At 28.0% G+C, this 23,268-nt stretch overlaps 11 protein-coding genes across 11 annotated transcripts; 6 read left to right on the top strand and 5 right to left on the bottom strand.

Annotated features, from left to right (window-relative positions):
* Window positions 1–230: 230 nt before the first annotated feature.
* On the bottom strand, window positions 231–1,597 carry OCT59_022551 (uncharacterized protein). The gene is made up of 2 exons (XM_025316146.2): window positions 824–1,597; window positions 231–730 (listed from the first exon to the last, which is right to left on the bottom strand). The coding sequence occupies exons 1-2, from the start codon at window positions 1,533–1,535 to the stop codon at window positions 357–359; spliced, it is 1,086 nt and encodes a 361-aa protein (XP_025181262.1). The 5' UTR covers window positions 1,536–1,597; the 3' UTR covers window positions 231–356.
* A 1,471-nt stretch (window positions 1,598–3,068) lies between these two features.
* On the bottom strand, window positions 3,069–4,217 carry OCT59_022550 (uncharacterized protein; the record flags this gene model as incomplete). The annotated part of the gene is made up of 4 exons (XM_025325417.1): window positions 3,069–3,227; window positions 3,300–3,737; window positions 3,818–3,873; window positions 3,953–4,217. 4 exons carry the CDS (start codon window positions 4,215–4,217, stop codon window positions 3,069–3,071), a joined length of 918 nt encoding a protein of 305 aa, XP_025181263.1.
* Window positions 4,218–4,492: 275 nt separating this feature from the next.
* Window positions 4,493–5,544, top strand: OCT59_022549 (uncharacterized protein; the record flags this gene model as incomplete). The annotated part of the gene is made up of 2 exons (XM_025316147.2): window positions 4,493–5,345; window positions 5,429–5,544. The coding sequence occupies 2 exons, from the start codon at window positions 4,493–4,495 to the stop codon at window positions 5,542–5,544; spliced, it is 969 nt and encodes a 322-aa protein (XP_025181264.1).
* An 833-nt stretch (window positions 5,545–6,377) lies between these two features.
* OCT59_022548 (uncharacterized protein) lies at window positions 6,378–7,023 on the bottom strand (the record flags this gene model as incomplete). Its single annotated transcript, XM_025308347.2, has 2 exons — window positions 6,378–6,436; window positions 6,522–7,023. 2 exons carry the CDS (start codon window positions 7,021–7,023, stop codon window positions 6,378–6,380), a joined length of 561 nt encoding a protein of 186 aa, XP_025181265.1.
* A 290-nt stretch (window positions 7,024–7,313) lies between these two features.
* Window positions 7,314–8,561, top strand: OCT59_022547 (uncharacterized protein). The gene is made up of 2 exons (XM_025316148.2): window positions 7,314–7,688; window positions 7,768–8,561. Exons 1-2 carry the CDS (start codon window positions 7,346–7,348, stop codon window positions 7,920–7,922), a joined length of 498 nt encoding a protein of 165 aa, XP_025181266.1. The 5' UTR covers window positions 7,314–7,345; the 3' UTR covers window positions 7,923–8,561.
* Window positions 8,562–9,069: 508 nt separating this feature from the next.
* Window positions 9,070–10,228, bottom strand: OCT59_022546 (uncharacterized protein; the record flags this gene model as incomplete). Its single annotated transcript, XM_066144847.1, has 4 exons — window positions 9,070–9,116; window positions 9,181–9,318; window positions 9,409–9,567; window positions 9,643–10,228. The coding sequence occupies 4 exons, from the start codon at window positions 10,226–10,228 to the stop codon at window positions 9,070–9,072; spliced, it is 930 nt and encodes a 309-aa protein (XP_066006270.1).
* Window positions 10,229–12,203: 1,975 nt separating this feature from the next.
* Window positions 12,204–13,725, bottom strand: OCT59_022545 (uncharacterized protein). Its single transcript, XM_025316149.2, has 3 exons — window positions 13,100–13,725; window positions 12,839–13,018; window positions 12,204–12,738 (listed from the first exon to the last, which is right to left on the bottom strand). The coding sequence occupies exons 1-3, from the start codon at window positions 13,692–13,694 to the stop codon at window positions 12,581–12,583; spliced, it is 933 nt and encodes a 310-aa protein (XP_025181268.1). The 5' UTR covers window positions 13,695–13,725; the 3' UTR covers window positions 12,204–12,580.
* A 2,502-nt stretch (window positions 13,726–16,227) lies between these two features.
* OCT59_022544 (uncharacterized protein) lies at window positions 16,228–16,680 on the top strand (the record flags this gene model as incomplete). The annotated part of the gene is made up of 1 exon (XM_025310553.1): window positions 16,228–16,680. The coding sequence occupies one exon, from the start codon at window positions 16,228–16,230 to the stop codon at window positions 16,678–16,680; it is 453 nt and encodes a 150-aa protein (XP_025181270.1).
* Window positions 16,681–20,877: 4,197 nt separating this feature from the next.
* Window positions 20,878–21,240, top strand: OCT59_022543 (uncharacterized protein; the record flags this gene model as incomplete). Its single annotated transcript, XM_066144846.1, has 1 exon — window positions 20,878–21,240. One exon carries the CDS (start codon window positions 20,878–20,880, stop codon window positions 21,238–21,240), a length of 363 nt encoding a protein of 120 aa, XP_066006269.1.
* Window positions 21,241–21,573: 333 nt separating this feature from the next.
* Window positions 21,574–21,961, top strand: OCT59_022542 (uncharacterized protein; the record flags this gene model as incomplete). Its single annotated transcript, XM_066144845.1, has 2 exons — window positions 21,574–21,649; window positions 21,804–21,961. The coding sequence occupies 2 exons, from the start codon at window positions 21,574–21,576 to the stop codon at window positions 21,959–21,961; spliced, it is 234 nt and encodes a 77-aa protein (XP_066006268.1).
* An 80-nt stretch (window positions 21,962–22,041) lies between these two features.
* Window positions 22,042–22,385, top strand: OCT59_022541 (uncharacterized protein; the record flags this gene model as incomplete). The annotated part of the gene is made up of 2 exons (XM_066144844.1): window positions 22,042–22,146; window positions 22,218–22,385. The coding sequence occupies 2 exons, from the start codon at window positions 22,042–22,044 to the stop codon at window positions 22,383–22,385; spliced, it is 273 nt and encodes a 90-aa protein (XP_066006267.1).
* Between the last annotated feature and the right edge of the window lie 883 nt (window positions 22,386–23,268).

The following is a 23,268-nucleotide window of genomic DNA, read 5'->3' as shown; positions in this document are numbered from 1 at the left end:
TACATAAAATTTTATATTAATTATATATTTATAATTATTTTTTTTTTACAAATTATTAAATTAAAATAGATTAAAAATAATATTATAAAATATTAATTGTTAATTTCAACGGTTTTAATTTTAATTTATTAAAATACATCATTATTAAATAATTATATTTTTTATATTATGAGATTTTTTCAGCGGAATTAAAAATATCAAGATTAGTCAATTAAAAAAATCAAGTATAAAATTAAAATTAATTAAAATATCTTGTAACAAGATATATATATATTTTTTATTAAAAATGTTAAGGAGAAAATAGTTTAAGATTAAATAAATAAACAATAATCTCTAGCTATTTAAATTCCAAAATCTCATATAACAGCAATCATATCATTAGGAACATACAAAGCTTTTGCTTGAATAGCTTCAATAATTCTATCACCAAACAACCAACTTACCATAGCAATAAGTCTAGCATCCAAACCAACATAATAAGTATTTTTAGGATAAGGAGCGGTTAAAGCATGTACTATAGCATCAGTTACAATAGCAGGTGGAATAGCTTTTGATGCAACCAATGAACTCCTTTTTGCGATCATTTTAAATAAATTTTCATAAGCATCAATTACGTTTGATGTAATACCTTTACTTTGTGGAATGTCATGATATTTTGAATCGGTTGGGAATGATGTAAAAGTACGATATGTATTCAATTGGTTCTGGGTCAATCGGGTTGCAACAATACCTAAAGTAAATATACGAATAAATTTATGCTAAAAATTGTATTTCACAAAATGTTTAATCCAATGTAATAACAAGTAAATAGCATAAAACTTACCAGGTTCGATGAGAGAGAAATGTATACCCATAGATCTAGTTTCCATTCTCCATACTTGTGTAATAGATCTAATAGCAGCTTTAGTTGAAGAATAAATTCCCATAGAAGGAGCAGGACTCCAAGAAGCCATACTACCAATGTTAATGACTCTACCTCTACTTTCTCTTAATAAAGGTAAAAATTTTTTCGTTAAATTAATAATACTAAAATAATTCGTATTAAAACTATCTTCAAAAGATTTTTCTGTTGCAATTTCTAAAGGAATATATAAAACTAATCCAGCATTATTAATTAATCCAACAAAAGGAATTTCTCTACCAATCTTATTACGAATAATATCGTAAGATTTTTTAATATCGTCTTTATTAGTTACATCCATTATTAAACTTTCTAAAGAACCATTCATAACATTGTCAGTTTCTTGAAAAGTGTTCTTTAAATCCTCCGCATCCTCTTCTTTACGAACTGTTGCAAAGACTGTATAACCTCTTTTGGCTAAATTTAATGCAACATTTCGTCCAATTCCAACAGAGGTTCCTGTAACTAAAACTGCTGGATGATAAGTCTGTGTTGGAATATGAACATGTAACGGTGGTTGATTAAGAAATTTAAATAAAATGAACGAGATAAGAGTATTATATGCATATGAGATATAATCTATTACAAGTGTTAAATGAATTAACACTTCATCAAGTAAATCTCCGTAAGACATTGTAAACAAAACGAAGTAAAGTTTGAGTTTAAAGGTTACCGATTTTATTACAAGTTCAACCCTTTTTTTTTGCATTCACGGAGATGCATATGCTTATTTCTCGATATTGTGTAACGTTCATAAAATGGTGATCAGGTTAATAATTAAAGTTTAAACTACAGTATACCTAAAAATTTATTGCTCAATTTTTTATTTCGTGATGTTTTTAGAACTTTACAAAAGCATTAATTGACAATCCACGTACGAATGGGAATTCAAATCTATATCTGATATGATTTATAAATTCTGCGTTTAATGCGGACAGAACTTTTCAGGTCGTTAAAGCACATTAACTCAGCATCCGATGGTTTTAGAAAGATTAAACACAGCTCGTTGAATTCGTAGGAATAAAACGCGTCGAATTGAGATAGTTTCGTGCTTCTAGATAACGAGATACCTTTAAAAGGTTTAAATACAAATAACTTTTTATTCGCCGATACTAGAGATATGAGTATCACATCCCGTTCTGGCGAATCCAAAAGCTGGTTCATTATTATACAATGAGAATCCTCGATGTCAAAAATTGATTTTACATTTCGTTTGTATAATATAGTTGTCCCCCAGTAATGACACAAAGTGGTAAATGCAAGTCACCTGATGAAAACTTATAGTTATTTAGATCACGTGATTAAGATCGAGTGTTTTTTCAATTGACAGTGTTAAAAAATATGTACAAGTTTAATTCGTAAAAAGTTGAAAATAGCTACAAAAGTACAATCCGATTTTTTTTATATGTACATAAGGAAATAATATACATAATTAATATTCTAAATGAAAATAACTACATTTAACTGGAAGATTCCCAATATCTCCATATTTGTGAGCGTTGGGCAGTGAAGTATATATTGGCTCCTGTATGCAAAATCTTAGGTTACACATTTATAAAGATTGGTTGCACGGATCAAAAATATCTTACCTAAAAGTGTGGAGGTAGACGCGATTCTAGACATATACTGCGCTTGTCACACCACTTATTGGGATTCCCTCCGTTAAAAATTTTCTCTTAATTAGTAGAACTACAAATTATTTAAATTTATATTTCTACCTAAAATTTCTTAACTTCCTTGCTAAAAGATGTATTTTACATAAAATATGAATAACATAAAATATAAAATATTGAAGCAGTTCAGATGATATTTTGCATAATAAATTATACTAATATAAAAATAAAAAATTAAAATACTAATAAAAAGAATTAAAAGCGGGTTGCAGACATTATAACATGAGCCAGAGCAATGACATTCATTACGTAATTTTTTAGGGGGAGGGTTAGCAAAAATCAATAAAAATCATGTAGTCAAATATAATCTTAATGGGAGGGGTAAAGTAGTTACTCAAAAATTCATATGACGTAAGAAAGTAGTTACCCTTGACATATGAAATACCTACAAACCCTTGAACGTACGGCGAAGTAAAGAAAATTTTTTTCAAAGGACTGAACATAGAAATCCGAGCGATAAAAATTGATTCAATGAAAGAAGCAAACCATGTTTTTTATTTCTCATCATCCATGATTGAAAATCTTAAATCGGATCGTCTTTGATTGTTTTGCCGCTTGATACAATTCCAAATTATATGAAATAATGTAATGATCATTTCTGGGTTTGATGGTATATTATTAATAATATAATCAATATCATCACTTAAAGTTTGCTACAAATAAAACAAAAATTAATTATAAAAATTAAAAAATAAGAATTAAAACAAAATAGATTATTAGATTACCCTGGGTTGTAGGCCAAATGCAATATGCAAAGCCATCTTAATTTTATTTGGTTCATTATTAAATAAGTTATAGGAAGCAAATAATGCTTTTATATAAGTATAACCTGCATATTCCAAATTTTTAATTAAGCATTTATCAGCTGTTTTCTTATCCTTGTTACAATTATTGATATTGCGCTTTTTGGTTTTAATAATTCGAATGAATTTTTCAAACAGATCAGGAGATATAGTGTTTTGAAAAATTAAGCTGCGTAGCATTTGATTATTATATCGATATAACAGAGAGAAACAATTGTTGTTATTATATTCACTTGTTCCATGTGTTCCATGATCATAATTTGAAAATGAAACATTATCTTCATAACTAAATGAACATTTTATAAGTATTTTATCATCTGTCCATAACCTGTCTTCTGAAGATTCTGTACGTGACATCCGCTATGAATAAATAAAATTAAGGAATTATTGTTATTAAAATAGAATTTACAAATAATCATATAAAAAGTCATGGCCAATACCTTAATTGAAAAGTCTCCTCGCTTAGTTTCTGATTGTGGCGCAGAAACTATATAATCTAAATAATTGTTTCTTTGAATTATTTCTGGTAGTAGTTCTAATTTTTGCGCAATCAATGTGAGGAATATCATACAAACCTTGAAATGAAGAACAAAGCTTCTCATATTCTTCACGAACATGGATGTCAGAATTCCAAGCTTCAATAATTTTTTCAACTTCTTCGGAATCATGTAAAATACGATCCCCCCTTGCCTCTAAATAATGTTGTTTGAAGAGCTGAAAAGGCTCTGAGTTACCAATGATTATAGAAGGTAAATTCCACGTTAAATATTCATAATTTGGTAACAGAACTATTATATTTTTTTCGGATGTATCTTTGTCAAAATTATATAAACACCTCATTTTTCCAGTAAAGTAGTTTTTCGAGTAAGACCTATCTAAATATATATAGGAAATTTAACGTTAGTATAACGTTACTCAATAAAGTAGCACAGGATTACAAATGGAAAAGTCAACCGAAATAATAAACTGATATTTTAATAATATCCTTAAAATTTCTATATTAGGGAATTGTACAAAATTAATTACAAAACAGTCATGTGATGTCATTGAGATTTATATAAACCGTCCATTTCTTTCTTGATGACAAAATAATAAATACCTTCCTTATTAATAATATGGCAAGAATAAAAATTATTTTGGATAAAACTGAACCGTCGAAAAGGCTACATGTCCTTGCTCTTGACAGTGATACTCATTGTTACTTGAATGTTAAGATATCTTTAGCTGTGGAATTAGTCAATCGGAATTATAAAGATATACTTAATGCGTTTATGATATTTAGAATTGATTTTTGCGATGCATTCAGTGAAGCAAAATCAAATGAGAAATTTCGAAAAAATTTGGGATCTTTTAAAGACACTTCATTTCTTTGGAAAATTTCACCAAAGGATGTTACAGACGTATACGAACAAGTTTTTACAGAATTTAAAAAATTGAAACCAAAAAAACTCAGTTTCATTACTTGCTATCCGCAAGAAAGTAAAAGTAGAGAACTAGACTTCGGAAATTCCGAAGTTACCTACGACCAAGTTAATCTGCGTAACAATATTTTTCTATCAGAAACCGAAAATCCTGATATTATGCAGGATCAGGATTATTTATCCGATAATATAAATTGCTCGACTTCTCAATCTCAATACGACGAACCAGAACTCGATAATTCCGAAACTATATTAAATATTGATAATAGTAACACAAATGATTTGAATTCAACAATTCAATTTGGAAATACTGAGGTATCGGATAATTTATATAGTTTATCGGGTGAATCAAATTACTTAATTCCTCAAGGGCCAGAATTTGATAATTTTGAAACTACACTTGATCAATTTAATATTAATAATATTAATATGATCTCAGAGACTAATCAGTTTGATAGTTCTGAAGTTACTAACATAGACTATAATATTCCTCAACTACAATATCTTTCATCCGATAATGCTGCTTATAATATGGCTTATAATTTTGGTATGAGTTTTTGCGAGTTAAATGATATTTCGAAACTATTATTTACATAAATATTATCTTTTCTTTTTTTGAATTTTTGTAAGGCTTTGAATATTTCGATTCTTCCAGAAGTATGACCTGTTATGAACGACTGAAGTTAATTAACCAACCCATCTTTATTATTATCCAAAAGGATATTTATTTTGCGAATACCTGTTGATTTTTCATTACATAGTCCTTGATTGAATCAAGTGTATGTTTAATTAAATATTAAACAGAGGTTTCTTCTTTTTTTTTATTTTTATTCATTCAATTATCTAATATATTTGAGGTTTGTGAAATTAACATTACGGCAGCATGAATAGATCAGTAAAATTTTATATTCCTACATTTTATTTTATAAAATAAAAAAATTAATATTGTGGGGGAAATGCATTATGTGCAGTATGATTATCACCGGTTCAAATTGAAAAAACATTATCCAAACTTTTCACCGCGCTTTTAAGAAGGTTTAGATTAGACAAGCTAAAAATTCCATTATTAATTTATAAACAAGTTTTATAATATTGATGTTTTCAGCTTAAATTTTTATTTTTATTTATTTATTTATTTATTTAATTTTTTATTTTTTTTTATTATTTTTTTTTTTTTTTTGATTAGTAATCATAAGAATTCAAAGCGTTGTCTTAAATCTAGAAATTTCTTATTTATGGTTCTTGAAAATAAAACAATAAAACCCGCTTTAAATTGATATAAGGAGTTTAATTAACATTTTGTAAGACTTATTAACGTGACACGAATTGCTGCGCCACAAACCTTAAAATGATGATATATACTTTTTTGCGTCCATAGAAATCATAAAACACGTCCCGAATTAAAATTTGCGAAATAAAACACGTGATAAACAAAACACCCTTAAAATTTGCGAAGCTTATTTTTTTTGTACCATAAGAATAACAAGAATAACACATGCGAAAACATCCCTCACGAATTTAAAATTTGCGAAAAAAACTTCGGTTACGAATTTAGAATTTGTGATTTGCGAAATAAAATTCATTGCATTTTTTTAGAAGAATTATTGTATAGTGAGTAATACTCCGAATGACAAGGATCTTTCAAATTTAAATAAAAAAAAAGGTCAATACGAATAACTTGTACAAAATATAAAAAAAAAGAATTATTTCGTAATAAACGTACCTGAATTTGGGATGATCCCATTTTCCTCTACATAGTTAAATATTGATTCCATTAAGTCAGAAGGTATAGTAGTATCGATATTGAGTTGACCACCCGAATTTTTGGTTTTGGCCGTTTTACTGAAATTCTTCTCGTTTTTTTCTAAAGGATCGCACATAACAAATTTTTTAACTTTAGGTTTAAATTTTCTGAAACCTATATAAATTTTCTCATATTCGTCTTTTACGTCTTTTGGGGAGTTTTCCCAAAAAAGAGGTATATCTTTAGGAGAATATGAGAATTGTTTATAGTTTTTATTCGATTTCGCCAAATTAAATCCAGAGCAGCAATCAATACTAAATATCATGTAGGAATTTAGTATGTCTATATAGTTACGGTCGTAAATTTCTCTTGCGGTCGAAATTTTAATACTTAAGAACTTATTATACTTATGGTCAAGGACAAGAATGTTTTTAGAAGACCCATTCTCATCAAGAAAAATTGTTGGTAGTGGCTCGACCATTTCTTATTATCATAAAATATTTTGAGAAACTAATTATTTATATACATGATTAGAATATGCAATTGCATATCGTATAACTTGCACAAAGCTGCATAATGGTACACATTTACAAAAAAGTTGAAGCCAGGGAATTATATATTTTGTTGTTACTGACAATGCGCCTAATTTAGTTGTCTCAGGGTTAATGAGAATAAATTTAGTAATCCTTTTTAAACATTTTAGATGATCTTTCTATAAACGAATAACAAATCTATTATTTAAATAAACCACGAATTCCTATCCTTTGAAATAAACGAAAATATTTAATGTATGAGTAGGAATAATGATCTCTAACTACTCTACTCGAACATTAATAAAATTCGATAAGCATCATTGTAGAAACATTCTGGTTCTTAAGCCAAATTGCGAATTTTTGATGTGGGAATTTCCTTCAATTATTGCTAACAGTAGATATGTAAGACGTACTAAGAGAAATAACAGACGGGTAAAGAACATAAACGGATTCCTACTTTTTTACCGTCACTATTTAGCAGCTCAAAAAAAATATATGCAAAGACCTATTAGAAACGGAGTTGAACAAAGCGTGGAAATTCGGAAAACTTGGAATTGTGCTGGAAAACAAATTCATGATGTATACGAAAAATTAGCTTTTCAGTTAAAATTCGGTAACTATTTAAATATACAAACTTATAGCATCAAAAGTTTTTATAATATTAATTTAAAATTTTTACACAAATAAATTAGTTATGAACGAATTTCCAATCTCGACGTATCTGATGTATAACATCGATATCACTTTTATTCCAAGAATAACCAAAAATAACTACTCTCAAAAAGATAATCGTAAAGTCTCAAAGGTTTTTAGATTTATTATTCAAATCATCATCAACCGTTACTGAGGCGAATGCGACTACAATAAGATAAGAATTACTTATATACACTATGATTTCACCTATGGATTTATATTATAGATAAGCATAACTTCCACTAAGATTTTTTGATGGCATTATGACATTTAATTATTATCGTAGTTTAAACTTCGAACGTTCGGAATATTTAAAAAAACATACGTAACTTTTTTGATGGCATTTTTGTAAAAAAATCATATGTAAATTTTATGATAACATTTAATTGATAGCGTAGTTTAAACGGTATGTAACTTTTTTGATGACATTTTAATCGAATCGTAGTTTAAAACGTCGACATATGTAAGAAAATCATATGTAAATTATTTGAAATTTCGTAGTTTATTTTTTTGATAACATTTAATTGATAGCGTAGTTTAAACGTTATGTCAGTATAGCGTAGTTATTATCTATAACTTAGTTTATTCCGTTATCTAGTATTATCCATATATTTATAACTTAGTTTATTTCATAAATTTTGGTTTATTTCTTTATGTTTCTTAACTTCCCAATTTATTTTATAACCAAATCTTTTTTTCGATTACATGTAAAAATTAAGAGTTCTAAGATAGCAAGCTAGTTACTAATCTCATATTAACCACAAAATTAAAAATTTTATTATACAAAAATTTAAATATAGATGAAGAGATTCCTAATACAATATTTTGTTGATTCTGGTTACATTTGTAATAATTTACAAAAAGTTTGCAAGCATATTTACTCGCATTACGGACGAAGGTTATAACTTTCATGAACAACAATGAAAAATATTTTTGTTAAGTTATTTAGTCAATGTATAAAATTGTCATCAAAGCGATTTGTTGAGAATACTACTTTCTATAATTCTGAAATTTGATAATAGGTTTGTTAGTTTAACGTACTCTCGCTTCTCAGTTCTCATGAAATCTTGTATCGCTTTTGTTCCCATTAATTAACAAAATCTGTCGTTTAATTACAAAAATAATGTGTATATATTATGATAAATTTCGATATATTAAATTTACTAAAAATTTATCTGTTAATTAATATATTGAATTTATAAAGCGTAAAAAATGAATTTAAGAAATATTACTAGATACACATATCTTTATATCTATATATTATATAAATGAGTAAAAATCATAAAATAATTAATTAATTCTTAATCATATAAAAGTTGCGGAACCGAAAGATTGAATATTCCATAATCTTTAATAGATTCATATCGATTAACACGAATCTTTGTAACAAAAATAAAGTAATGTCGGCTTACCTAAATAAATATTATTATATTGAATAAATTCTGGTTGAATGAAATTATTTGTCTTATTAAGTGAATTATTTTGACCTAACGTAGCTTCAAAGTTTTCAAATTGAATAGCTTCCGGTTGAGAAACCAAGTTATTTGAGTCTAAATTAATATAACATCGAAATTTTCAAATTTAGTGAGGTGTTGGTTGAATTCATCAAATAATGTAAATAATTTTGTTTAACAACATACCTAAGTAAAACAAATTCCCATTCTCCTCTGCAATACCAGTTTTGTCGGGAATAATGTCATTATAACTATCTTGAACTAACGCTGCTTCAAATTGAGCAGCTTCTGGTTGATAATTCACGTTATTTATAATAATAGAGTCGTCAGAATTTTCAAATCGAACTGAGAAACAAAGTTATCATTAATGTTAGGAGAATTAAAAGATTAAAAAAATAATTAACATACATAAGCACATACCTAAATGAAACAAATTTTCATTCCCTTCTAAAATATTGTTTGCAAAATCAACATTGCCAGTAGATTGAAAAAAGTGATTAGATGAATTATTTTGGTTCAATATATTTTCGAAATTTTCAAATTGAGTAGTTTCTGGTTGAGAATTAAAGCTGTTGTTGGACGAATCATCTTGAACCTTGGAATTTTTTAAAATGAGTTTTTCATTGATATTTTTACTCGCATTTTCTTGATATTGAAATGCAATAAAATTTTGATTTATTGGGATTAATTTCCTATAATTAATAAAGACCTGTTTATATTCATTTTTAACTTTTTTTGGTGCTTTAGCCCAAAGTGATGAAAAATCTTTAAAACATTCAGAATTTTTACGAAAATTTATTTCTGATTTTGCAATTTTAAATGCTTCGTTACAATCAACCATAAAAATCATATATCCATTCTTTAAGGAATCTTTATATTTTCCTATTATTTCTTTTGGAGATGATATTTTAATGTTAAAGAATGTATGAGTCTTAAGTGCAAGAGCGACGACGTATAATCGTTCTGAAGAGTCTTCAGTATTCAAGAAAATTTGTATTTTTGACATTTTTAAAATTTCATATATTATTTTCGTGATGAAGAAAATTAATTTTTAATATTGGGAAGCTTATATATTCGATCAAAGATCTGCAAATAATACTACCAAATTAGTTGAAATCAAGTAATTAATGAGAATTAAAGATTCTCTATCCAGCTTGAAAAAAAACACGAAATCCACGTGACTTTTTCATCATCTCTGTCATTCCCCTTCGTTTTTCCATTTTATTGTATCAAAATCCTATTCGTCACGCTTTATCTGTCACATGTGACATACTTTTAATTTGCGTAATGCTGACATTTTTTCAGGTTACGCTAATTAAAGATCTGCAAATTATATTACCAAATTAGTTGAAATCAAGACATTAATGAAAATTAAAGATCCTATATCATTCTGAATTTCTACTAATTGAGAATATTCAAGGTAATATAAAAAACATTCCATTTGTTATATTTTTAAAATTTCCAAATTTATCCAACCTTTAATATATATAAATGAAGGTTTAAACAGACTCAAAGAATTTTATTCTTTTATAATTTTCATTACATTGAAACAAATATCATTAATTTGGAACTTCCAATCGAATTAAGCTCATTATACGGAACAATGAACCCTTCACGAAAATTGTAAAGATAAAGTTGAAAATTTTGAATCGGAAACTTGTCAAAGCTTTGAATAATGCAGCCATAAGTTGTCTAAATTACAATGAACTTATAAATTTAATATAAACATATAATGTTATCATAAACCATCTACAAATAATCCGGGATATATAATATTATCTTCTCGGCACTTTTGTATTTATTAGTAATATACATGCTGAAACGCTTTTAAATATGGGCGCTATGATATAACATATACTGTAGAACCAATATTTATTGAATGCTTATTTTATTTTCTTCGTAATAAATATTATTGTGGTTCTAGAATCTAGAACAAAAGCCAATCGTTTTTTAATTATAATAACAAATCAACAAATTCCTCGTTACCGCCCACTTACATACAGCAAGCTGCAAGCCAATAGAATAACAATTATTGTTGAAACTTTTAACTGCATTAAATTATGATTCTGAAAACGCACAACTGTTTAATACTAACCAATTATGCAGTTAATACTAATTATATCAGTAAAATAGAACAATCTGAGCTATCCATCTTTATTATTCAATTCCTGCAGTACTAACTTATTGCATACTATTTCTTTCGCTGTGCGATTAACTAATCACGTCAAAACATTGTATGCTCTGAACATGACACCTATTTACCTTTATGTCGACAGGAGTCATGAACGTTGAGCTTTTATAAAAATTGTATACAAAGCATTAAATATTTCGTTAAGTATGACTTAGTTTTCCTTTATTTTAAAGAAAGAAATTTTAAGAATATAAATCCAGCTATCACGCATAGTAACACGCTTGTAAAGTCTCATTCAAACATTTTTTTGAGTTTTTCTTTTTTTCCATTATTTAGAAGGAAGGCGATTTCTTTTTTTCTTATTCTTTAGGAAAAGATTGATTTAAATTAAAATTCCTTCTTTTTTGGCTTCCAGGATTTTAAAGTAAATTTCAGCTTCTTATCTAGAAAATGAAAAATTAAATATCGTATAAAATAAATTTTATTACATATCATTACTATATAATACATTTATTGTTAAAATGATACGCAAATAAAAGGAAAATCAAATTATCGTGCTGCAAATCAATACTTGGTCAAATTAACTTGTCAAGCGTACCCCGTTGTTCCACACATAAAAACAAAAATAAAAATAACAATATAATAAGTAAATAAATAATTAACTAATTGCTAAATTTAAATAATTTTGATGCATATTTCATATGGTTTTTATGCATATGTGTATGAAATATGACGAAAAGAGTTAAACCGAGTGATGCGAGGTTCCAAAACCAATATACTAATCAAACTTACGATTAAGATTTGCACGAGTAGTAGTAAACTGAAATTTGAAATAATTCTGTCTCGCATTCGCAAGCGTAACATAATTTTATGTAATGTATCGATATATAATTATACTAATTTATAGTGATTCATAATAAACGAAAATAAATTTCTTATCAATAAAAAATACAATGGTTCTATATCTTAAAAAGAATTAACTTAAATATTTATCCATATCGTGAATTATTTTTTTTTTCTAATATTACGATGTTACGAATTACGATGTTACGAATTCATTATTGGATTATTAACATTATTAACTAACCTTAATCATTCATATACGTATTATTCATATATTAGATATTCAAATTGTGCTATAATATTAAAACATATTGCATGTTGAATCATTCATATATTGCTTACTTTACTATATTGTGTAAGAAATCTATACGAAGTTGTGTAACGCTAATAGTCAATTTCGAAATCAGCAAAAGGATAGTGAATAGTTTCCGATGGAAAGAGAAGATTATTCGTATAATTGTCGTTTTGAAATGTAGCTTCGAAATTTTTAAACTGTGGCTGAAGAATCAAATTATGTGTGTTGTCAGAAGAATCGTCTTGATCTAGAATCGAAATTTTCAAATTGAAATTATTATTTGCATGTTAGGCAGATTAAGACATTGACAAAATGATGCATATGAAATATTATTTAAATTGATTTACCCAAATAAAACAAATTCTCATTCTCTCCTATATTAATTGTTAAATATGCATTTTCAGGAATAGTTTCTAATTGAAGATTAACGTAATCTATGTAACTATTTTGACCTGATGAATTTTCGAAAGATTCAAAATGAATAGTTTCTGGTTGACCATTTGCGCTATTGAACGAATTATCTTGATCTAATATCAGAATTTTTCAAATTGAAAATTGTGTAAGATGAATTATTCTAAAAATATTATTATAGATTATTTAACACACACCTAAATTTTCATCATTATATACAGAATCAAAATAGTCAAAAGAAGGGTTTCGGATAAATTCATGTTGAAGAAAATCATTAGGCGAATTATTTTGGTCAATTTTGAGATTGTCGGATTGAAAAGCTTCTGGTTGAGGGGTTAAACTATTTATATCGTTTAGCGATTTATCTTGACCTTTTTCAAGTTCCGGTTGATCGTTATTTTTATTTGCATTTTCCTTAGGGCGGAAGGGAATGAAATCACGAACTTTTGGTTTTAATTTTTTATAATTTTGAAAAATCCTCTTATATTCATCTGTGACTTCGCTTGGTGAAGATCCCCAAAATAATAAAGGTTTCTTAAATGACTTTGAATTACTACGAAATTGCTTATTTGATTTTTTTGCTGCTTTGAATGCAGTTTGAAAATCAATCATAAATAGCATGTATGCATTAAGAATGTCTTTATAATTACGTTTAATATCACGTTCAATAATTTCTTCGGGGGAGGAAATTTTAATACTCAAATAACTTTGAGTTTCCAGATCAAGAGCAAGAACGTGTAACCTATTTGAAGGTTCGGTCCTATCTAAAAGAATTTTTACTTTAGATAGCATGGTTGATCATCAGTTAAAACGGACAATGAACGCAACGTATTTTGAGAAATAAGGGTATTTATATATTATTTCCGGTATCACGTTTTTTTAAATCACTACTAATTTTTATTAGTTTGAATAATGTGTGACAACCTGCTTGGTGACGCAAGTGTTTCTCACGTGTATAAGCATTTTGTATGTAATAATGCAAAGGTATAATGTTAATAAATCATTGATCAATTAAATTTTTTTCAAAATGCCCGTTTGAATATTATTGTGATTTATTTTAGTTTTAATATCGAACTTTTACAGCGCTTTGATCTACGAAAACTATTATTTAAGAATATTAGTAGGTATAATATTCTATGAAAATCTTTTTTTTTGTTTATTAACACCATAATAAATTGACCCCCATATGATATTGACATGACAATCTTGATTTTTTAATGTTGTATTTTGATATTGTATTTGATATTTTTTTTTTTTTTGATATTGTTTGTAATAATAATATAAATATATCTTTCATTTTATATATTCTTTCTATTAATAGACTATTATTTCAAACATCATGAAATCACATGATAATATCTTATAGCACTTACGGTTAATAATATTATCCAATTCTGTATTCTGATCGGTTAAATTTATATACAGTATGTTTTAGCAAATACAATTATTAAAATGTAATTGGTTAAACATTAGTTTTACCGTATATTCGAACAAAATTTTTACTTAATCCATTTAAATAAAGTTAGTTTTTTTCTAAATAAAAACGCGAAAATTAATTTTTTTTTCCTTTAAAAAATAAAAAAAATTCTATAATAAAAAAAATAAGACAAGAAAAATCTTGTGTATAACATATATCTACTGATCTATAGCATAAGCATAAGTAAGGAACATACAAAATAAAAAAAAACACACAGAGAAGAATAAAACATAAATTAAACCATAAATAAAACAAATAAAAAACATAAATAAAAATATATAAAGTACATAAATAAAAATTTAAACATATTAATTAATCTATTGAATTAATAATTTTATAAATACTGATTTTGTATCCGAAATTACTTCACACAAAATTAAATAAACTTTTTGCTTTTTCGGCAAATTCAAAAGAGTCTTTGATGTATTTATTCTTTTATCAAAAAAGATTTCAATTTCAGGTTTGAAATAGACTTTCATAGCAAAATTCATCCCTATCAAATAAGCATCTAATTAATTTTTTTTAAAAAAAAAAATAAAATAAAAAAAAGTAAAAAAAGAAAATTTCTCCATAAATACCTAAATTATTAATTTGCATTGCATTAAAAAGCAGTGAAGCAAGTTCATTGTATTTTATACGAACTTCTCTATCTGCATTATTCCAAGCCTTGATAATTTCTGACTTAAATTTTTCAATAGATTTTTTTTGTGAGTAATTCTTCGTTGCTTCTGCATAATGATCGTAAAAGAGAGAGAGTGGGTTCATAATATTGTTCATATTTTTTGGGGTGTTAATTTGGAGTTTCCACATTAAAAACTCATAATTTGGTTTTAAAACTATGATTTGTTTTTCAGACGTGTCCTTTTTAAAGTTATAAAAACACTGCATTTTTATCACGTTAAATTATAAAAAAGAAAAAAAGAAAAAAAAGAAAAAAAAGAAAAAAAAATATTTTCAGTCTGATAAGATGCAGAAAGGAATGTAAAAAGGAACTGAAAAAAAACGAAGCGTATTTATTTGCAAATTGACACTGCGGCAGAAATTGCGTAATATCACATGAGAGTGAGAATTTTTTGATTCACTAGATTTAACTGTCACACCGAATGTATAATATAAATAGTTATAATATAGTACTTATTGTGATAATTAATGCGGTGAATTTACTGTCTTTTAATATTCTAACAAGTTTATAACGGAAGTTTTTTTTATCAGAAGTTATTTGGTGTTACTGGGGGTAGTCGTACTAGGAATCTCAAGGTATTATGAAAATGATTAATTTTACTAATGTCTTGAGCTCAAATTTTGGATAAGTTTTTGTCGATCTGTTTATTACGAAAACACTTTTTTTCGCGGCCTTTTAAAGGATGCAAAGTACGTGTTTCTTGCATTTCTTCTTTATACTCCGAAAATACTACGTGGTTTAAGATTAATATCATTTACCTGTTATGAAGGTGTATTATTGTGCTTTACATAAACATCACTCTTCACGTGAACATGCATAATTTTTAATTTAATGATTCCAAAAACGAAATTCATAATCTTCTTAGTGATCTAGGAAAAGTTTATAGAGAGGACAAAAATACATACAATATACGAACAGCTTATAAATTTGTTTTGATGGTTTAAAAAAGAATCTTTTTTCATGAGAAATTACGCAAAATCATTTGTGTTACTGGAAGTAGTCGTACTAAATCTCAAGGTATTATAAAAAAATTTGATTTTATTAATTGTCTTGAAATATATTAATTTGGTTAATAGGTTTCAGATCATTTTTGATAAGTTGCCGATCTTTTGTATATAAACACGTAACTTTTTTTCCACCATCCACAAAAAATTTTCTCTCCCAAAATGCTCAAAACAAACGAAGTGTATCTTATTCCCGAAATTTCTTGCGTCATTGTTCTTACAGAACCTGATAAATTTCACAAGATTAAAGTATCAACTGCTCAAGAGATAATTGATCGAAGTATCAAACGAAAATATAAACGTCCTTTAAAAAATTCGTATATGATTTTTATGATTGATTGTAGCGAAGCATTCAAAGTTAAAAAAAAAAGAAGGAAAGAAAGTCGTGAAAATTATTTTTCATCACTTTGGAAAATCGCCTCGGAAAAAGTTAAAGATGAATATACAAAAATTTTTGAGGATTATAAGAGACTAAGACCAAATGTTATTGCATTTCGACAAGCTGATGAAGGTTCATCAAATCAACCATCTGATAATACAAATAACCTTGATGAAGAATATAAACGTTTGTTCGATGAATTTATCGATATACCCATCACCGAACGGAAAATGTGAAATGTGATCTTAAATTCTAGCAATATTTATTAGGAAATTTTATATTTCACACAATTAGGCCGGACCAATTTGATTTTCTGTTTAACAAAACCTCACCCAAAAAAATTTAAATAGACACCAAAAAAAAGCAAAATTTTATCAGTTTTTTTTAAATCCCCTCCCACCCCTCCTCAAAAATTTTGGTTTCATATAGATATTAAAAAAAAAAATTTTTTTATATAATCCCCCCATGGAAATCTAATTTTTAGATTTTTTTTTTATTACTTTTCCTCTCTTATTTTCAAAATTTTAATAGTAAAATAATTTAAAAAATTTTGTAAATTATTTTTGGCCCCTCCCCTCCCTCTCTTTTTTCAATAAAATCTCTTGTTAAACAGAAAATCCAATTGGTCTGGCCTTAGTTAGATTATTAGCAGACCGAGTATATATATATATATGTATGTATATAATATACAGTATATATATATACATGAAATTAATAGACTCCGTTTAGCAGCTTCCATTTCGCCTTTACCCAAATCACCATTTAACCGAAAACATACAATATTATATTTAAATAAATATAAATTATTATTTTTTTTTCCTCCAAACATTTAATTTGCAATAAAATTTTAATAAATAAAATATAATATATCATATTTAATTTTTATTTTACATAATTTACATAATGGGAAAAAAAAAATGTTTTTAAATTTTAAATTTAAATGCTAAATAAGTGTATACGTCAAATAAACAATTTCCTGTATATACTTATATTTCTTTAATATTTTCCAAATTTATAACATTTTAACCATTGGGAAATTTAAAATGCAATAACTATTTATAGTGTATAAACATAAAGATGCATCATTTCCATCTTATTCATAAAGTTCTCTCCAGATATTTCAATCCCAAAACAAGCTCGTTTTTTTATGTTGTACATAGCATAATAAATAATATCAACTGTTCATACAAACAAAATAACAGGTCACAAAATAACGATATACTGTATAATAAAAACACTAGTTGTTCAGTGCACTGACGAATATCTTCATTTCGGACAAGAGAAATGGCCTTATATCATGTTACATATTTCAATACTAAATATTTAAATAATTAACCAAAACTACGATAAAAATTAAATAATCATGTATTTTTCCTAAAAAAATTTCCTAATTTTTAGGAATTCTAAATATAATCATATATTTTTCCTAAAAAAAAATTCCTAATTCAGTAAAATTCCTAAAAATTAGGAAATTTTAATACATGATTATAAAAATTAAGTACGTTTGATAGGTGATTATCATTCCTATAAACAAATCCCGTCATTTAATCGGCGAAAGGAATTTATTCATGATTTGAACCATACTATTTTTCCTTCCTCTAGTCAAACCAGTTTCAAACAATGAATTGTCCATATGAAGTTTCCATGAATTAATCCACCTTTACGACTCCCGTAATCCTGTTGACCAGATCCTTTGGGCTACCGTTATACGTAATATATTAATTGAACATGCATCATTTGAAATGCTCGTCGAGTATTTGATTGCGTTTATTTATTAGGTTAGAACTATTTTTTTTTAAAAAAAAAATAATGATGAAATTACGCAATATAAGAAAAAATTTACGCGGATAAAAATCTGAATATCTCAATAACTATAAATGTTAAGAAGCTGAAATTTTATTTATAAGAAGTTCATAATACACTCTTTTTAATATTAAAATTTGAGAATGTCAAAATGTCACCAGTGGTGATTGTCACCACCGATGATTTCACCAGTCCGATTTTTTAAATTTTATAAGACTAATATTAAATTAACAATTAATTACAGTCCATAAATGCACCCCCCTTGGGATTGGTACAAGTGTGCATTTATAAAATTGACACGTGATTTATTTATATAATGATTTTAACGATTACTATATTTATTTATTATTATTAAGAAATCCGAAAATTAATCCTATCTAAAATATTTATCTATAGCATTGAATTAATTTGTTCCCTTTTAATAAATTATCCATTAATTTCATATAACCACTTGCATTCTCTTGTTGAATTAAAAATGTATGTACAGTTTTTAAGCTTTTAATGCTTCGTTAATGCAAATAGTTTCTACTTCGGTACTATCGTCTACTTCATCTAGATGATCTGCATCTGACCCACTTTTAAATAATCTGAAATAATTTGATTCTGGAATCAAATAAACTATGTCTTCATCAGGAATAGTTAAAAATTCCTTTACTTGCATTCTGTTAGAGCTTCAATTGCTTTACCAAGCTCATCATCAATATCATCTTCATAAATGTCATCCGGAGGAAAAGTATTGGGAAGAATTTCAGTATGATTCCAATAATTTTGAATAGTATTGGCCGAATAATGTATTGGATTGCTTTGTTACCGAATAATGGTGGTAATTAAGGGACGAATGGCGGATGACTTATATCGTATAACTACACGAATACCAACAAAATTCTTACTCAATACTACCTATCCAAGGTACTTCCGGTATTGTTCGTTAAGAATCGTCAAGGTAAACACTATAAAATACGATAACTGGAATTACGCAATAGTTATAACAACAACTATTATATGACTGTTAGGAACAACGTGTGATATTGACCAAATATAACGATTTTATTAAACAGGTGTAAATTCGGATCTTTACAACCAGGTGATAAAAAGTGACAGAAAAGAATAGAAAATATATCTTAAAGATATTTAACGATAAATAATTACAAAAAATAGCTATATGGTAACTGCTTTATCAAAGAGTTAAAATAAGGTCTATTTATATCTAACTGTCATCTCTTTTTTTTTCTGTTATCAGGGCGAAATCTAATCTATAGACGTCTATTGATGGTTATTGATTTTCTATTGTCAAAGTTTCATCGTGATATATATCAATACAATTGTAAGCCACTTTTAATTAAGTACAAATGACAATTTTAGACGGTTAATTACTATTGAGCTAATTTCCCTACAATAACTTCTAATAAAATCTTATATATATATAAACAATACAAATAAAGAAAATAAATAATATAAACAATAATGATATGGACAATATAATAATACTACTTATATAAAAATAATAAAATAAAATAAATAAAATCAATATCTTCTATTAGGTTAATCTGGTGTACACAAACCAACAGTTGTATATCGATATAAATCGGCACATAATATCACCAATCGACATGTACACAAATGTACCGAATTTCATCGGATCATCATATAATATCGGAAATCACATGCGCAAAAATTCGCGTAACAGCTTGTAAAACATTCATTTTAAATCTTGTACAAGCTGGCCCGCTTCAACTTGCTCTAACATCCACCTAAAATAAAAAAGTTCAGTAATTGATTTATGAAAATAATAAAATAATAAATTTAAAAATTTATAATAACCTAATATGATAATGCCAATAATGTTTTTTAAAAGCCATAATTATTTCAGCATCCATTGATTGAAGTTTTGATGTTGTGTTAGTAGGTAAAAAATAAACATCAACATACAGTATAAAAGAGTTAGATTTTCTAGCTTATGACTCGAAAAATTATTTAGTAGTAATAAACACCAACTTGATGATCAAATTCCTGAAGCTTTTCCTTCCAATCAATCTAAAAAAGATTTCTATAATCTATAGCGCTAAAAATCTATACTTAATAATTATATGATTTTGTTTCAATTTTCTGATTCTATATTATATGATCTGAAATTCAACCAATAAAAAACTGGAATTCTTGTATAAAGTACTAACTGATAAAATGCGGTTTTTGAAAATTTTTTATTATAAACAATATAAAATATAAGAAAGTATGACTTTAAGCAATAAAAATATAGTTACTATTTTATAAAGTTATATATTGATAAATTTTTTTTTAAAAAAAAATTACAATCAATCCAGATTATGATAATTCAAGTTAAAGTTGCTTGCCAAAAATAAAAAGGTTATTGCAAAAATGGTAAAAATAATTTTGACAATTTCGACATGATAAAATTTACTAATCTCGACAAACAACTTTAATTCAGGCTGGCATCATTATAATGTATAGAGTCAGCCAACCATAGAGAGTCCTCTCCAAGTTGTTCCTGAAATAAAAAATACAAATCAAGCCATCCTATATGATGAAAATGGCAAAACCATGAGTTTGAATTGTAGAGAAACTGCTTAAAGAAAAGAAGATCAAAGGATATAATCTCTCATATCCATCTGATGGCACTCCTGACATATTTCTATTATCGCGTATCTCCCCATCACACTGATCGGAAACATACCAGCAAGAATGCAAAAAATGAGTTGGGAGGGAGAAAACCCTCATTAAAGCTTGCCTCCAGAGAAACAGATTCATTAATTCCTGTTAAATTAAACCGACTCAGAATTTCAGACCCAAATGACCATTTTGTATGGGGCGACTTATTAGATATGTATAATTCATGTAAAAAATATTCTCGTGTTGAAGTTTATGAAGCAAACCAGGCTACAGTTGCCTGTATTCAGAAAGGAGATATAACAACATGGGTATTTAAGTCTAGTGAGAATGGCATAGATTTAATGACCATCTTAAAGACCTCATAACAAATGGGAGGGTGGCTATAGAACGAAAAGGCCTTGAAACCATACAAATAAATGATTTCTCTGCGTTTATGGTTACGAGTAATCATGATGCTCCACTGAAAATAGAAAGATATGCGAACAGTTGTTTTGACGTATCCGCACATTGTAGAGATAATACATATTTTGACATGTCATACCTTCTTAGCCGTGATTATCAAAATGGAGTCCAAGAAAAAGTCCTGTAACTAAAATGAAAGTAGAAACGATTCGATTTATAATTGACTATGTTACTCCTTGAGCTGAGGATAAAGTAGACAATCCAAGTTGTAATGAATTATATCAAAAGTACCTCGAATGGTGTGTAGTAGCGGTAAAAAAACATTTTCCAGTAACATTTTCGGTAAGAAAATATTGGAGAAAAATATTGAGCGTAGGTAAACAGGAAGTGGGAAGAGAGAGTGGCATTATAATTCTTGACCGCTTCAAATTATAGTGAATCTGGCCTGGGCGATTTCGAAGAATTCTCTGAAACGCCTAAGCTAACTTACCCGATAACAAGTCCGCAGGGCTCCCCATTTTCAAAGTTTCAGAATCAACGCTTAAACCAGCATCGGACGCATCTAGCACTGATGAAATCAAGAAAACATGCCCAGGCGACAATACTTCCGATTCTGTCGTGGATGAGCCTGCTAAATCTGCAGTTGTGAAGTCCGAAACTAAAGCCGAAGTTGAACCTCCTTAAACTATCGAACATACTGTACAGTTGCGAAACTGGAACCTGTGGTCAAGCCCAATCCTGAGCCTACTACTTGCCGCGACAGAATGGAAAAGGATGCACGAATGTGTGATTATGCAAAAGAGGGAGAAGATCCTCATGAAGATAAAGGAGTAATATCACCCTGGTTCGATACCGATGAGGAGTGTATGGTAAAGGCAAATAGAAGAGGCCTCCCATTATAATTTTCGATTTTCCGGTTTCCGAATTGAAAAATAACTAGGCTAATATATCCAACCGAGTAATAACTCTGGCTACTAAAATAACTGTTCAAAGATCCCGAAAGCCAAAGACCAACGACTTCGTCTCCGCTTTAGGGATGGTTTTAGAGAAGTACAATTTGTCGGTCGACTCCACCCCGGAGCAATTAAGCGAACATGCTAAGGAGTAAGGAACTTGGAACTTTTCTTCCCGATTGGAAAGCCCGCAAGTGCATTAAAGACAACGCCCTTAGAAGACGCTCATTCAGAAAGGAGCAGGTAAAAGCTTTCGTACCGGACGAAGGGAAAGAGAAGCTCACTAGGAAAGGGCGAAATATTACGTTGAAACTGGCGATAAATATGTCATCCACCTCCATACACTCGATTTGGGCCCAAAAAGTAACGATGAAAATGAAATAGTCGCTGGGGGCTCCCGCCAATCACTTTCGCATAAAATTAGCAGAAGCTGGGGTGAGCCTGAAGTTATCAACACCTATGCCAAAGAACAAATCCAGAAAAGCGGATTGAGAAACGATTGATTAAACCGGCGAAAATTCAATCACATTTCTCCATGAAGAAGGAGCTTAAAAGGATTGAGAACATCGACACTACTAAAACTTCCCTCTATGCAGATGTAATGATAATGCTGAGTGTAAGGACCGCAGAAGTCATGACTCTTCGGATTTTCCATTATGAACCCGAATCCCAAATCCACCAGAATGGTATAAAGAAGGGTATTCTTGGTATTGCACAGGATATACAGTATCAAGAATAGAGGAGAAAGGAAGGAAAATCCTGAGCCCAGACCATTCCTTCAATGGAGAAGAATCTGAAACGCGCAAGGGACTTGCTTACCTGGATACAAGATGCCATTAGTTGCGTGATCCTGTCTTTAGTGAAAGTGGGAAGCGTAGTACAAAGCCATTTAGCACCTTTCTAAGACCCATAAGACTCTTCCGAAAGATCTAAGGACATAGGAACTAAGCATGCTTCCAGGATCGTGCAACCACACAATATCTTAGCCTTCTTACAAGAATTGCATTGAGGCAAGAATCGGACAGATTAGATGCGAGA

This window comes from Rhizophagus irregularis, chromosome 31, assembly GCF_026210795.1.
Source record: "Rhizophagus irregularis chromosome 31, complete sequence".
In the NCBI taxonomy this organism is placed as follows: Eukaryota; Fungi; Glomeromycota; class Glomeromycetes; order Glomerales; family Glomeraceae; genus Rhizophagus; species Rhizophagus irregularis.
The sequence above is the reverse complement of the archived record's forward strand: the minus strand, read 5'-3'. Positions and strand labels throughout refer to the sequence as shown.